This window comes from Corvus brachyrhynchos, unplaced genomic scaffold, assembly GCF_000691975.1.
Source record: "Corvus brachyrhynchos isolate BGI_N302 unplaced genomic scaffold, ASM69197v1 scaffold21, whole genome shotgun sequence".
Taxonomy (NCBI): Eukaryota; Metazoa; Chordata; class Aves; order Passeriformes; family Corvidae; genus Corvus; species Corvus brachyrhynchos.
Window position 1 is genome coordinate 440,220 of NW_008236924.1, and position 15,217 is coordinate 455,436.

The following is a 15,217-nucleotide window of genomic DNA, read 5'->3' on the forward strand; positions in this document are numbered from 1 at the left end:
GCAGCCTTTAGCAGAAGTAGCTTAAAGCCTATACTTAGCTTATCTGAATCATGCATGAATAAGAGGCTGCTGATCTCTGAATTCTCAGCAAAAATACAAGACCTTCCGTGTCCTTTGTGTAACACAAGTTGTTAAATTCTCAGTGTCTAAGAAGCCAAGAAGACAGAATCAATCATAAAGTAGCTTATATTAGGAAAAAAATAAGATATAGACCTGAAGATTTATATTGCTGCAACACTAAGCAAATTGACTTTCAACTCTCCTATCTCTCCTATTCTCACCTCCTTGTCCTATTTCTTAACAAAAAAACCAACCAAACAAACAAACAAACAAACGAAAAAAAAACCACACAACCCACCACAAAACCCAAAAGATTTTCCCCTATATAGCACAAAAAGCTCATATGCAGCATCTAAAGCCTCGTGACTAACGAGTGACAAATCTCAAGCACATGCAGTTGTTGGATGGAAAAACAATTAACAAGCCATACATCAGTAGGCTACATCAATATTTGCGGCACACAGCAAGATCAAATTTTCATACTGGGGTAGTTTCAGTTCCCCGTCATGATAGGTCTTTCTACCAAACACAGCCCACATACATTAATGAAGTGGCTTTACTGAGTAGCTGTGTTTCCATGTCAGTGACGAGGACAAGCCCTTTTCACAGCAGTGCACCTGTCATACCAATCCTCCACTTCAAGTTACAACGACTTGAATCACAGGCAGAGTAATAGAGATCTTCTAAAGCTGTCACAACTTAACTGTGTAAATCTAAGATGTCAAAACACATGAATTTTTTTATTGAAAATTATGTCTGGGGACACAGATAGCAGTAAAAACCCGTGCTTTTTGTTACTTTCCTAACTTGTTCAAAGGTAAACTCTTCCTTCATCTTTCACGCCCTTTAACTCTGAACACCAAGCGAAGTGCTCAGTCCAGGGCGGGCCTGCCTTGCAGCCCTGCCTTTGTGTGCAGCTGCTTCACGCTGCCTCCGGGACATGCCCTGGTTCCCGGGACCTGCCCGGGTTTCAGCACCTGCCCCGGTTCCTGCCCGGCTCCAGCACCAGCCCCCATTTCCCGGTGCCCTCCCGGTTCCCATCCCTCACCCGGGGCGGTGGCGGCGGCTTCCTCGCCCCTGGCCGCGGTCATGTGACCTGTCCAAGATGGCGGCCGGGGAGCGCCGCGCCGCGCCCGCCGCGGGAAAGGAAGAAGACTTTGAGGTTATTGACAAAAAACAGCTCCCTGACGCGGCCGAGCTGAGGAACGAGGAGAAGGCGAAACCGGAGGAGGCGAGGTGGTCTGCTCCGATCTTGTCGCTGGCCAAGAAAGCCTCGGAAAACTTGGCGCTGAGCTATGGAAGCGCCCTGAAGTCCGCATCCCTGGTGGGATTGGTGTCCAAGTCCGGCAGCAGTGACAGCCCGGCAAAGACAAGTACGGCTCCGCTTCTTTAGTAAACTCGCTTTTGTGGTGCGCAAATGAGTTCGCTCCCGTAAGTGCTGCTGGGTCGTGTCAGTGGTGCATGGGTGTTACCTTGAATTTCTTTTTATAGGATGCTGCAGTTTTATATTGAAGTAAAATTAAACAAGCGACACAGATGTAGAACTTCAGAAATGCATTATAACCAGAAGAAACCTAAACTCTTCTATTTGGAGAAATTTGCTTTTGTTTTATTTGCTGCCTTCTCTCCTTCTCCTTAAAGCTCCCCTCACCATCAGCCTGGCTGCACTGAGGGATCTCTCAAAATTCCATATCCTCCCTCGTGTGCTGCAGGTTCCGGGAAGGAATTTGCTGTAACTTTCCTGTCAGAGACTAGACAAGCAAACTAAGATACAGATTTGTTATAAGTTACTTTTTAACTATACTAAAAATGCCTTCAGTTTAACCACGACTTGCTTTGTTCAACATTGGCATTTGTGGATCTAGCAGCCCTACAGATTTGTGGAACAGGTCTCTTAGAACTGAACTAAAAGGGCTTTAGTTGAATCATATGGAAAATAAATCTCAGTAATATTCATAAAGAGGAAAAAAACCCCAAAACCATTCAAATGCAGCAGAAATTGGGCCTGAAGCCTTGTACTCCAGAGTCTCAGACTGGTGCTTAATTGTTCTGGAGCACTGGAGCTCAGCTTTGCTCTGTTTGGTGCTGACCTTTTTGATTTTAATGGTACTGAGTATTCAAAGGGAAGTTCCATGGGGCTGAGTTGGGACAGCATGGGGAAATGTTACTGCTGATGGACTTCATTTTCTGTAAAAATTCCTCAGTGTTGCATAGTCAGAGTTGAAGATTAATTGTCCTGAAAAAATAGACTCTTTTCTTTTCCTGCATCTCAAAGTCTCACACCAAACTTCTTGCAGGTTTGTTTCCTCGGTGCTCATCTTGCGCACCTGGGATCTAACCTGACAAAGTGCAGAATATCCCATTTTCTCTGTTTGCATTTGGAATAATGCTGTGAATAGATGTCATTCAAAACAGCATACAGCATTTGCCAGGGAATAAAATATTCTCTTACTTGAAATGAAGCTACTACACTTAATGGAACTTTTACCATAATCTTTCAGCTTCTTCCTTGTAAATTAAGGGAACACACCACCACCTCCAAAATTGTTCAAAGGATTTGGATAATATGTTGATGAGTTTTATGGAAAATTCTGTATGAAAAATCTGTTAATAATTTTATATGAAATGTGAACAGGCACTAAGGCACCTGTTCTGCCTGTTCAATATTATTTACCTTTGACCAAGCACTATAAATTTAATTTAAAACAGGTATTTTTAAGAAATAAGCCAAGGCCTGCAAGGCCACTTGTGGAAAGCTTGGAGCTTGTTCCCTGCTATCATCTTTTTCCAGAGATTGTATACTCCACCTGCTACTTCAGATCTATTGATCACATGTTCTAAACACATAAACCCCATTCTAAAACCAGTGTCTTCCACTGAGGAAATTGTGTCCTGCCTTGCAGAGAGGCCAGAAGCTTCAAATCTAAAGAAAACAAATCAAGAAAGACTTGCAGTCCCAAAGACCAAGGGATGGAGAACTGTGAGCTTTCCTTTGTGCTTCAGTGTTTTCTGACTTCAAAGTGTGCTGAATAATTACAGTAAACAAGGCATGTGGCTTCAAAAAGATGTTGAAACAAATCTCTTGAGTTGAATAAGATACAAAACGGTGTGACCGCATTCTTAAAGATTGCAGCATCATGTCTGTGATCTTTTGCACTGGCATAACCTGGTTCCTAATCTTTGATGCTTGGCTTTGGTAGTGTGTCTAACACCTGTTTATTTTGCGTGTACCAACCTGCACAGTTTTGCAAAAGATGTGCTTGACTGTGTAAATTTGCAACAGTCTAAAAAATATTGTTGAAGTAATTATTTAGCTTAATGCAACCCCATATTAAGACCCTTCTTAGTTTAAAATTGTGTTCATAAAGAGCATTTCATTCATGGTATTTTATTTTTTAAGTCTTGTGGGTAATACGTGTATCTTGAGCAAGGCATAGAGGGAAAGTATTCCTGATAAGTAAAAATTCAAATTCAAAAAACCATCAAAATGGTTAGCAATGCTTTGAAACACCCCACAAAACTCACTCATTTTCTGTTTGTGCAGCTTTTTTTCCTGTTCCTAATGTGTACCCTGACAATATTGAGATCAAAATTGTAAATATTACGGTGCTTTTAATCCTGAGCCTCATGTCAACACATTATATGCAGTTTTGAGGTATCCACTGGCTGTAGACAATATACAGTATACTCTTTATATATATATGTATATATATAGTATACTGTATATTGATTATACACTATATATACTATTGTATATAGTGTGTATAATATATATACAATGAACTATACAGTAGCCTGCAGAGAATACAGCATTTTGTGTGTATTGTAGATATTAAGGTCAGTTAGATTAGAATGACTCTGTTTTCCATCTTCTGATACAAGGAGGAGTTTTGCTCATTTTTAACCCTAAATTAGCATTGTGTGCACGAAAAGAAAGGTAAAATTAATGCCAGAGACTTTTGCATGATCTTAAAAATGGTGTTAATCATTTTGAGTGTGACTGACACAGGGCTGGGGCTTCTGCCACTGCTGTTGCTGCAGAGTGTGGCCATGTGTGACCCACAGGTGGCAGCAAGACTGTCCTACTGAAACAGCAGTGGCTTAAAACGTGATTTTGGTGGCCACTGGGCTGTGGTTGGCAGTTCCTATCAGAGCGTGTAGGTGCCTTAAGGAGCAAGGGGGCTGGTCCCGGTCTTGGTCCCACTCCCCCTGTTGCCCCAAAACAAGTTCTTTCACTTGGTCTGCAGGAGGCCAATCCATGCGGAGAGTGGAGGGGTTTGATTTATTTACAGTTTTGTACAGAAAAGGGGACTGGGTGGTAAATCCACAAAGCCAGTATGACTACCAAAACTTTTCACTATTTTAGCAAACAAAGGTATTAATGTTCATTGGCTACAAATTCCTGGGTTCTTTTATTAATTTCTATTCTATCTTCTATTGGCCAATGATATCCTCGCTTCTCATGCTCATTAGTCCACATGCTCAGTCTACCTATTCTTTTGGGTCGGTGGGTTTCTTGGGGTCGGTGGTCACAGTCTGCCCCTGCCAGAATTACCTTCTACCCAGTCGGAGCAGATTGAGCACAGTTGCTGAAATGGCTTTATGAGTTTCTTCCTTATCTCAGAGGTTCTGCCAAATGTCATAAAATCATAGAATATGCTGTGTTGGAAGGGACCCACCAGGATCATTCAGTCCAACTCCTAGACCTTTACAGGACCATCCCCAAGAGTCACACCATGTGTCTGAAAGTGTTGTACAAATGCTTCTTGAGCTCTCTCAGGCTTGGTGCTGTGACCATTTCCATGAGGAGCCCATTCCAGTGTCCCACCACCCTCTGGCTGAAGAACCTTCTCCAGATCGCAACCTAAACCTCCCCTGACTCAGCTTCAGGCCGTCCTTGCGGCGCATGAATTCTGCATCCTTTGAGTCCACTACCAGTGCTAACATCCTTTTCTTAACCTCCCCTAGGTCTGAGGTCACTAAAGCATGTCCAGCCCTAAACCTTAACAAGGCAATTCTACCGACAAGTGATTCGCCCTTGTAATACCTAGGCGGCACTTACAGCTTGCTCGTTAGCTGATATTTCACGGGTTAAATCACCCTTCCTGTTGCTTAGGCTTGAAATTGTACAAAGATCGAAGAACATCCTTTCTTAAGTAAATCTGTACATACTCCACATTTTGCAACACGCCCCGGCCGGGCCGAGCCCGCCCCGCGCCCCTCACACTGCTCTAAAAAAAAGGGGGGTTTTTCCCCGGCTCGCCCCCGCCGCAGGATGGAGGCCCAGCGGGGGCACCGCGGCGAGGGGTGTCTAAAAGCTGCGCAGCGTCTCCGTGCAGATTCTCCCCAGGTACCTGGAAATGGGGAGGCCACACCTCGAGTGCTGTGACCAGTTCGGGGCCCCTCAATGCAGGAACGACATTGAGGGGCTGGAGCGGGCCCAGAGAACGGCAACAGAGCTGAGGAAGGGTCTGGAGCACAAGTCCTATAAGGAGCGGCTGAGGGAGCTGGGGATGTTTAGTCTGGAGAAAAAGAGGCTCAGGGGTGACCTTATCACTCTCCACAAGTCCCTGACAGGAGGCTTTAGCCGGATGGGGGTCGGTCTCTTCTCCCAGGCAAACAGTGATAAGAAGAGAGGATATAATCTTAAACTGCAGCAGGGGAGGTTTAGGTTGGACATTAGGAAGTATTTCTTCACAGAAAGGGTTGTTACACATTGGAATGGGCTGCCCAGGGAGGTGGTAGAGTCACTGTCCCTGGAGCTGTTTGAAGAAACACTGGTCTGGTACTCAGTGGCCTGGCCTACTTTGATCATACATTGGACTCAATGATCTCAAAGGTCTTTTCCAACCTAATTGCTTCTGTGATTGTAAAGCAGCTTTCCTTTCCCCACCCGTGTGCCTCCAGATACACGGTGTCACACCATGGAGGAGCGTGCCAACCTCATGAACATGATGAAGCTCAGCATCAAAATCCTCATCCAGTCAGCCCTGAGCCTGGGCCGGACCTTGGACTCCGACTTCCCACCGCTGCAGCAGTTCTTCGTGGTGCTGGAGCACTGTCTCAAGCACGGGCTCAAAGGTGGGCACTGGCTGCCAGGCTGAGGAGAGGCACGTCAAGGAGTCTCTGTCATGTCCTGATGTGGCCCCAGCTTGACTTCTGAATGACATTATTCTATAAACATACAGTGCTAATTAGTATTACAGATACAACTATGTGGTTACCCTTATAAACCCTGTATTTTGTGCCTCCTAAACTGTCAAAGTGTTTTTAATGCCCCCTTTCCACAGACACGTTATAAGCTGGTAAGGACAAGGTGACAAAGTAAAATTTATCTAAAATTCTGGAATTGGAAGCCTGTCATTTTTCCTCACAAATGTCTCTGTATGCTCCCTTTAGTGAAGAAGACATTTATTGGACAGAATAAATCGTTTTTTGGTCCTTTGGAGCTAGTGGAAAAACTTTGTCCTGAAGCATCAGATATAGCAACTAGTGTTAAAAATCTGCCAGAGTTGAAGTAAGTTAATTGTTGGGGATGATGCATTTTGTTTATGTGGCTGGGAAAAGGAATCCTTCGTGTAGTCTCTTGGCTTCCTTTAACGAGCTCTTGTTACCAAAGAAAAAAAAATAGGGCATGTAGGAGGCATTGACTTCTCCAAGAGATGAGGAGGATATCTCAAAATAATTCAGAGTTTCTGACTCAAACAATGCTGTCAGATTGAAAACAGCATTTGGAAACTTTTATAACCTTGCTAAAAGTAACTAAAGTCTTCACAGGTATTTTTTTCTTCTTCTTTTCCCCACTTTCATGATTTTATGTCATTTTGTGCATGTGCTGGTAGTATTTAGTTTGAGTAATTCAGGATAGTTGAAGTAGACTTGATTTTAGTGCTAAGATGTATCAATGGTTGGGTTATGGTGCTAATAGACAATATGTATGGTTTTTCAAATTAGGAAGATTTTACAATATACTTTCCCTGAAGAATGGAATATACTTAAATGCTCTTGTGTTCTGGAGACAACAGTTCATTTCCCCAGAGATTTGTTGTTGTTGTTGTTGTTTTTAGCAAATAATGTCCTTCCCCTCACTTTGTAAAGTGAGAATTTTTAATTGCACAAATCTAGTTAATAAAACACCTTGATTTTACCAAAACATGCAACTTTTCATTTTAGGACTGCTGTGGGCAGAGGGAGGGCTTGGCTGTATCTAGCACTCATGCAGAAGAAATTGGCAGATTATCTCAAAGTACTCCTGGACCATAAACATCTGTTAAGGTAACAGCACAGACGTGTATTCCTGAATTCCATTTTATTCCTGAATCCCTGACACCTCCTGTGGCTCCAGGGAGAGTCATTAATTGACCAGTTTAAGCTTGTTCTTGCAGCCTGCAGAGGAGCAAGTGGTTAATTATTTTTGCAGTGAATCTACAGAGGAACTTGCAGAGTATTTTCTGAGAGAGTTCTAAATCTTCTGCTTTATTCAATGAATTAGTGAGAGCTCAGCTGAGTTTTGTAAAGGCTGCATTATGGTTCATATGATTTCAGTGATGGAAGTGCCATTATAATTGTTTGATGTGCAGTGATGCCTTATACTATTTCTTCCAGTGAATTTTATGAACCTGATGCATTGATGATGGAGGAGGAAGGAGCTGTTATTGTGGGTCTGCTGGTTGGACTGAATGTTATTGATGCAAACCTCTGCTTGAAAGGAGAAGACTTGGATTCCCAGGTGAAGATTAAAGCTTAAATAGGATCAGTTGGTATAAGATTCTAGTAGAATTAAGTACATCTATAAATACTTTATTGAGATGGCTCCAGATTTCTTTCCAGCATGGCCTGTGTTGGAGCTTCTTGGGTTTCCCTCAGTGACTCAGAAGTATGTAAGTCGCAGTTTATGGAAATACTGTCAAAACTAATAACTGCCAGGAAACTGGTCACACATAATATGGTTACTTTGATGCTTTTATGACAAATACTAGCTTGCATATTTGCATCAGCTGGGAAGAATATAGGTATTATTTGTCTCCCTAAATCTAAACCTCAGATTTTTATCATTTTCCAAATATACAATAATGCCTGCTTCTTTGTGTAATTGCTCTGTGAAGGTGTGTTAATATCTTAAATATATTTTTCAGGTTGGAGTTATTGATTTTTCCTTGTACCTTAAGGAAACTCAGGACAGTGATGGCAAACAGTATGTATGGTGAATTAATAATTCTAAATCATTACAGTTTTTGTAGAACAAACCTGTCAGACAGTCTGTGGGAGGATGGGAGTGCTGGAGATCTCAAACTATTAATCATCCAAAAAGGAAAACCCAAACCATATTTTGTTACCTAAACAATTCAGAGACTGAATTTGTGGTAGTTTTAACAACAGTTTGGAGAGTTTGAGTCTTGAGCTGGGACCAAATTAAAAGTACACAAAATATTAGATTGTGCTTTTATTTGGTTTTAGAAGAGATGATTTGCAAGTCACCCATTGCTAACTCACTGCTTTGTTTGTAAGCACAGTTTCAGAAACCCTGTCAACTAAGTAGCTGTCTTTGAGGGAGACATCAGTTATGGGGGGGAAAAATGTAATTTTAAGTGAAATATTAGATTTAAGACTGCAGTTAGCAGCACTGGGTCAGGTCTTCTAAGGTCTTCTAAGACGTGTAGCAAATGAAGGGATCTTCATAGTTTATGTGTTTCTGTCACTTCAGAGCACTTCAATGTGGAGCTGCTGAGAAGCAGCCAAGGAGCTGCTTCGCCTTCCTGGTACTTCTGATCCAGCTCAGACACAAGTATTTTTATAAGGAAAGGATATAAGATTTTAGCTCTGTTTTCAGGTCTGTGCTGAAAGCCCTAGTACAAAATAGCACTTTAGAATGAAGGAGTTTATTCTCAATCAATAAATTCTCACTTTTGTAACTAGAGATGGAGGGATTACAGCTGTCCTTGACCAGAAGCATTATGTGGAAGAACTGAACCGACATCTAAGGTGGGATTTTCATCTATTCTCATATACAAAGAGTTGTCCTGTTTAGCCTTTCCAGCATGACTTTGAATGTCTCTGCTGTCAGTCTTGTAGATTTTGGGTTGATATTGAAATGCCTTTTCTGATTATTTCCCAAAAATCTTCATTTCATTTTGTAGTCTTACTCTTCTGCGGGCACATGCAATGCAGAAAGCAAGTGTGTAATAGTTTACTTTTTTGAGACTGATTAACAGAATATTTCGGAGCTATTTTTTTCAAGAGAAACTATTACAAGTGCATCTGGAAATTCATTCCTTGGAGAAAGAGTCTTCCCCCATAGGTTGCTCAGTGGGAGGAGCAGATCTCCCTTACCCTCTTGAGCAGGAGGGGTGTTAAGACTGCGAAAGCTGAGACAGAACAGGGCTGCTAGCAGAAGGGCATGGTCCTCTCAGTGCTTAAGAGGGACAATTGTTCTTCCTGAGGACCTTTTCCCAGCTCACCAAAGTACTTCGTAGTTAACAAATGCAAGACTGTAAAAATACTGTTGGAGGATAGGAGTAAAAGTTAAACATTGACACTTCATTTATTGTTTTTATGCATCTCTCTTCTTTGCTGCAGTTGCACAGTTGCAGATCTCCAGAACAAAATAGACTGTTTAGAAAAGACCAATTCAAAACTCCAGGAAGAGGTTTGTGTCTGGTGTGTTAAATATTCCTCACAGCTCTTTTCCATCAGAGACAAAACTCCCTAAGACTGTACCTTACACCTAAAATATTTGAGTAGATACTGGTGAGATGTGGGGACTGGATGGACTGGCATGGGTTGGCATGGGTTGGTATGGCTCCTAGTTCATACCACAGATCCGGGGTGGGTATTAGCCTTTTACACTACAGTGTGTTTCTTTGCTCAGTTAATATTTAAAAATAATTGATGAGGATGTGAAGCAGAAGATGGTGAACAAATACTGGTGGGCATATTAATTTTGGCTGACAGTGGGTACAGCTGCAGAAGGGTCAGGCAGCTCCTGGGGAGAACAAAAGGGGAAGTGAGCAGAGAGCTGCTGCAGAGACTGAGCTACTGACTTTAGAATTGCTCCAGATGCTGCATGATTTCACAGTGATTAGATACAGATCTATTCTCTTCATACAGCTCGCAGCAGCTACCGACCGAATTGGATCCCTTCAGGAGGAGCAGCAGCAGCTAAAACAACAGAATGAATTAATTCGTGAGCGGAGTGAAAAAAGTGTAGAGGTGGGACACCTATTTAGAGATGATGAGGATCCTTAAAATAAGTGATCTCTTTTGATCAGCTGTAGGGAGTTCTCCCAAACCTGCTGTGAACTGGAACGCTTAGCACACTTGAGCATGTTGCTATGCAGGTCACTGGGTTTGGGTGTTGTATGCTCAGGCATTAGATTTTACTGTTCTTTACTACACACCCAAAAATACACTTGCAGAAGGAAGAACAAATTCAAAGTATTAGAAGTAGTAAAGTAAAAAGTATAAAATATTAATGTATTTTTATCATTACTGTATCTTTGAAATTTCAGCTTATTAATGTTTGCCACGTCATTGATTGTAAAACAGTAGGATTTTACTTGAAATAGCACATTGAAATACTCCTATTACACACAAGAATTAAAGGGATACTTTAAGTACTTTGTGATCTTATGTAGCTGATGTTTCTTGTAGGTAACAAAAGAGGATACAAAAGTAGAACTGGATACTTACAAGCAGTCACGCCAGGGTCTTGATGAAATGTACAGTGATGTTTGGAAGCAGTTGAAAGAAGAAAAAAAGATCAGGCTGGTAAGGAAACTTAACTATAGAAGTGAAGTGAAAGACACGGGATTCAGCCTACTGTAACATTACAAATACAAGATGACAGCTGTGCACCTTTTGCAGCTGTTTGGAATTCATTGAGCAATTGCAAGCAAGATGCTGGGCATTGGTGGTTAATAGTGTCTGTAAGGTACTGGGAATTGGGGCTTTTGGAGTATTGGAAATAACAGGTCTCTTTTTAAGAAACCACTGGCATTATTACAGCAAAGACACAGTTTGTGTATGGGATTATCTGGGTTTTATCCCTGACATATGGCTACGTAGCAGTAACTAGGAAATCTCTTTGTAAGGAACTAGAGAAAGAGTTGGAGCTACAAATTGGAATGAAAACAGAAATGGAAATTGCCATGAAACTTCTGGAAAAAGATACTCATGAAAAACAAGACACTTTAGTTGCACTTCGCCAACAGTTAGAAGAAGTGAAGGCCATTAACTTGCAGATGTTTCACAAATCTCAGGTGTGTACAGGGGGCTGGGGATGGTTTTTGTGGGGTTTCTCATTTGGGTGGGTTGTGGTTTTACATCTTCTTTTCAACTGGATGAAACTGTATGGTAGGCATTTCTACAAGGATGTAGAGTAGTGGAGTAGTAGTAATAATGGAGTAGTAGTGCTCACACAAAATATACACGGCTTGTTTCCATTAAAGAAATAAAACTTTAACTAGCTTCTCCGTGCATGAAGTAAGAGTTCAGCAAGCCTTCCTCTCCCACACCTGGTGCCAGAATTCCAGAGGGGATTTCTCTCCATTTTTATGGCCTATTTCCCGATGCCTGTTCAGACTTTACCCAGGTCTTTGCCTCCTTCCCAGACACTTGCAAGACAACAATCAGTGAAACCCCAGTGCTGAGGTGTGCCTTTACTTTTGAAAGCAGTATTTATTTGGGGTTATTTTTTTGCTTCGTGGTTCCATGCCCACTGAGTGCAGTTGTTACATTCAAATCATCATTGGTATTCTTACCCTGTCAATTTAATCTGATCTTATTTCTTCAAGCATTTTCTGAAGAGAACATTCTGGCTTGTAGCTGATCTCTTAGGTCAAAACTTAGTTAAGGTGGTTTGGGTTTTTCCGAGGTTGTAACAAAACAATTGGAGCAATGTCTGCTCTGGCATTATCAGCATTTTGTTTGCACATTCCAGTCAGACCCAGGCATGGCCTTTAGCAAGCTGAACATTCTTTTTCTGGTGGCAGACTTTAAACACTGTTCACTATTTCCTACAGAATGCAGAGTGTTCGTTACAACAGAAAACAGAAGCAATATCCTCTTTTGAAGGAAAAACAAATGAGATGATGTCCTCTATGAAACAAATGGAAGAGAGGTAATAATTGCAAGATCAGAAAGTCAACGCTGAAGTCAGTAGAAAGTTTCCAGTATAAACCTTTATAGGATGACCTTCCATATGCCCTATAGCCATTTGGGCCTGTGTGCCAGCACGAGCTTTTTCACTTTCTGCTCTTCATCCCTCTATGCTTGCTGTTCTTTCTTCCCAAACATGCCCATAACTGACCCACTGGAAAACCATAGTTCTTTCCATAAGCAGGCTGTTGAAAAACATGTTCACTTCACTTCAAGAACAGGTGTGACTTTGGTTTTGGGGTTTTTTCAGAAACAACTGCTTTCAAAAGTCTTTTTTTTTCTCCACTAGCATTTTCAGTTCAAGCTTTTACAAAGATCTCTGTGGTAACTCTAAAAGAAGAGGGTGAGAGGGTGCAGGAAAGGAGTGAACTAGAAACAGATGTCCGTGTTCCTTCCTGTGTAGGCTGCAGCAGGCGGAGAAGGCCAGGCAGGCAGCAGAGGAACGGTGCAATAAGATGAAGCAGGAGCTGGCTGGGAGGCTCAACTCGTGTCGGCAGCAGATGGCCCAGCTGGACAGCAAATGGTATTTAATCTGAGCAGATGTTTTCCTTCCCTTTGCCATTTCTTTAAGAAGTGTTTTCTCCTCATTTTATGTTCAGGTCTAAGGAGGGGTAGGTTTGAAATTTTGTTGGCTTCAGCACTGACAGATGTATGCAGGACCCAGGGAAGCACAGCACTTCTGTACAGTGCACAGTTAGCATCAGGATTTTGACATGTTTTTTCCAGAACATCCAATTTAGAGCACAGAGTGGCTGCAAAAATCTGCCCATTCCAACTAGCAATGGAGCTTTCAATTGCTTTTTTAATAAATCAGGAGATAGGTATGGTCATGCTTGTAGGCTAAGCTTAGAACTGACTGTCATCCAAAGGGACTGGGATTTTTGAAGGGACTTGTGGGTGTGTTCTTAGGGAATGTTAATCCTCTAAAGATTTCTAATACCAATAGAAAAAGCTTCTTTCACTGTTCAGACTTCAGGGTAGGGTGTCCCTTTTAAAGACAACAGTTTAAAACCAGGTAGTGAAATATTTACTCGTGGGAATTGGTTTCTTCGGGGGTCTTTTGGTTAGTTGTTTTTCTTCTAACCCTTTATTGCTGTTTGTTTTCTGTGACCTGAAAATGTTAACATATGTTAAATGTTAACAGTGTTAGCATTTTTGATGTCTGCTGCCTGTTCTTTCCTTTCCCAGAACACTCCTCTAGTTTTTCCCTCTTTTGGACAAGATTTCTACTTCTTACACTGTTGCTATCCTTAAGTGCTATAGGATATTCTTCTGCTATAGGGTTTTTTTAGAATGAATTATTTTTAAACAGCTCAACTCTGGAAAAGGAGTTAAAATCTGAAAAAGAACAGAGACAAATTTTGCAAAAAGAACTGCACCAAGAGAAAGATGCAACCACTCTGCTTAAAACAGAATTGCAACAGATGGAAGGACTGAAAAAGGTATGCACAGTTTCAAGCATTCAGAAAAACTGAATGGGATTTATTTTTTAAGCATGAACATTCTTGTTAACCTGAAGAGGATTTGCTGCCATGCATGGACCAGTTTCGGAGGACACGATTGTACCCCTGTATCTGTCTGTGTGCTCCTGTGTTGGCACAGGACTGCCATGTTCTAGCTATGTTCAAGGATGTTCAAAACCTGAAAATCTTCCTCTTTTTGGTAAATATGGTTAAATGATTCTATTGTTTGTGCAGAACCTGTGGGTAGTTCCCCCATGTAATTTTAAAAGTCAAGCCTTATAAATAGGGGGATTTGCAAAGGAGCTGATTCTCGTGAATTGCTTGAGTAGTTTGGGTTGACTGATGGAGGTTATAGGTCAAACAGTGCACAAAAACTTGATTTTGTGCTTGATTTTTTAGGAACTGAGAAAACTGCAAGATGAGAAGCAGCAGCTGAAGAAGGTCCGTGAGGAGCAGGAGCAAGCTCTTCAAGAAATGGGGCTTCATCTCAGCCAGTAAGTTCTAGGGAACAGAGCTCCTGTAAATGACATAAGCTGGAGTATCAGACTAATACCAAGAATTTTAAACCTCATCCGCTTATAAAAATGAATTGATGTGAGCATTCTAGGAGGCAATTACTATGTATGGGAAACTAAAGAGCCATGAAATGAAAGTGAGGGAGGATCTTGTCAGAGTGACCTGGCTGAGATGAAACATTAAAGGAAATGTTTAGTTCTTATAGTGAAACTGTGCTTTTCCTACATTCTTCTGCTTATACTGAAAAAGGGGCAGACCCTGAGTTGACAGTTTCCCAGTGATAGTGAGTAGTTCAGAGGGGTAACAGGACTGAAGAATTGGGCTTTGGGTTCAGTGGCTGGACAGTGGAATGGCAGGGAAGACCAAACATAACTAAATTAAAAGTCATGCAGGGCACAATTTTTTTTTCCAGATCGAAGCTGAAGATGGAAGACATTAAAGAAGTAAATAAAGCACTAAAGGTACTCCACATCTTATGGATATTTTGACTAAGCATATGAATTTCATTTAATACCTTCAAATTTCACCTGGTTATTCTGCTTTAAAAGGTAGTTTTGTAAAATACCAACAACGTTGGTAAAGTTTATTTGTATCTTCAGTGTGGGTTTCATTCCAATTTTCCAGGGTCATACGTGGCTGAAGGATGATGAAGCAACACACTGCAAGCAATGTAAAAAGGAATTCTCCATCTCAAGAAGGAAGGTGTGTTGTTCAGTGGATTATTTTTAAATAATCCATGGAAAACAAAAGTGGTGCTGTTGCATACTTTGCTAGGAAAGACTGAACCTGTTCAGTTCTGAGTCTTGTTGGCATGATAAATACATAGGGAATAATTTGGCATTTACCACCCAAAAAAATATTACTGCCCCCTGCTTGGGTGCTCTCTTTGGTGGGGAGCTGCTGTGGCTGTGTGCAGGCTCCCTTCCCGGCTGAGCAGGTGCTGCTCAGTGCCCGGCCCCTCGGTGTGAGACAGCGCGGGGACCCGGCAGCCGCGGGGGCCGGACCGGGCGGGCTGCCCTGGG

The 15,217-nt window shown here is 41.7% G+C and overlaps 1 protein-coding gene across 4 annotated transcripts in view; it reads left to right on the forward strand.

The window, feature by feature from the left end:
• Nucleotides 1–1,143: 1,143 nt before the first annotated feature.
• RUFY1 (RUN and FYVE domain containing 1) overlaps nucleotides 1,144–15,217 on the forward strand; it is a 15,218-nt gene continuing 1,144 nt past the window's right edge. Inside the window, exons 1-17 of one of the 4 annotated variants that reach the window (XM_008628899.2) lie at nucleotides 1,144–1,491; nucleotides 5,968–6,141; nucleotides 6,460–6,577; nucleotides 7,234–7,335; nucleotides 7,666–7,789; nucleotides 8,196–8,254; nucleotides 8,977–9,042; nucleotides 9,637–9,706; nucleotides 10,168–10,269; nucleotides 10,711–10,827; nucleotides 11,151–11,318; nucleotides 12,081–12,178; nucleotides 12,620–12,739; nucleotides 13,529–13,658; nucleotides 14,079–14,173; nucleotides 14,608–14,656; nucleotides 14,820–14,897. In XM_008628899.2, the coding sequence (XP_008627121.1) occupies nucleotides 5,985–6,141; nucleotides 6,460–6,577; nucleotides 7,234–7,335; nucleotides 7,666–7,789; nucleotides 8,196–8,254; nucleotides 8,977–9,042; nucleotides 9,637–9,706; nucleotides 10,168–10,269; nucleotides 10,711–10,827; nucleotides 11,151–11,318; nucleotides 12,081–12,178; nucleotides 12,620–12,739; nucleotides 13,529–13,658; nucleotides 14,079–14,173; nucleotides 14,608–14,656; nucleotides 14,820–14,897 (1,653 nt within the window). In that variant the 5' untranslated portion in view covers nucleotides 1,144–1,491; nucleotides 5,968–5,984. Of the gene's footprint in view, nucleotides 1,492–5,313; nucleotides 5,411–5,967; nucleotides 6,142–6,459; nucleotides 6,578–7,233; nucleotides 7,336–7,665; nucleotides 7,790–8,195; nucleotides 8,255–8,976; nucleotides 9,043–9,636; nucleotides 9,707–10,167; nucleotides 10,270–10,710; nucleotides 10,828–11,150; nucleotides 11,319–12,080; nucleotides 12,179–12,619; nucleotides 12,740–13,528; nucleotides 13,659–14,078; nucleotides 14,174–14,607; nucleotides 14,657–14,819; nucleotides 14,898–15,217 lie in introns of those variants that run through there. The other 3 variants (XM_008628897.2, XM_017728074.1, XM_017728075.1) reach the window with 3 other exon arrangements.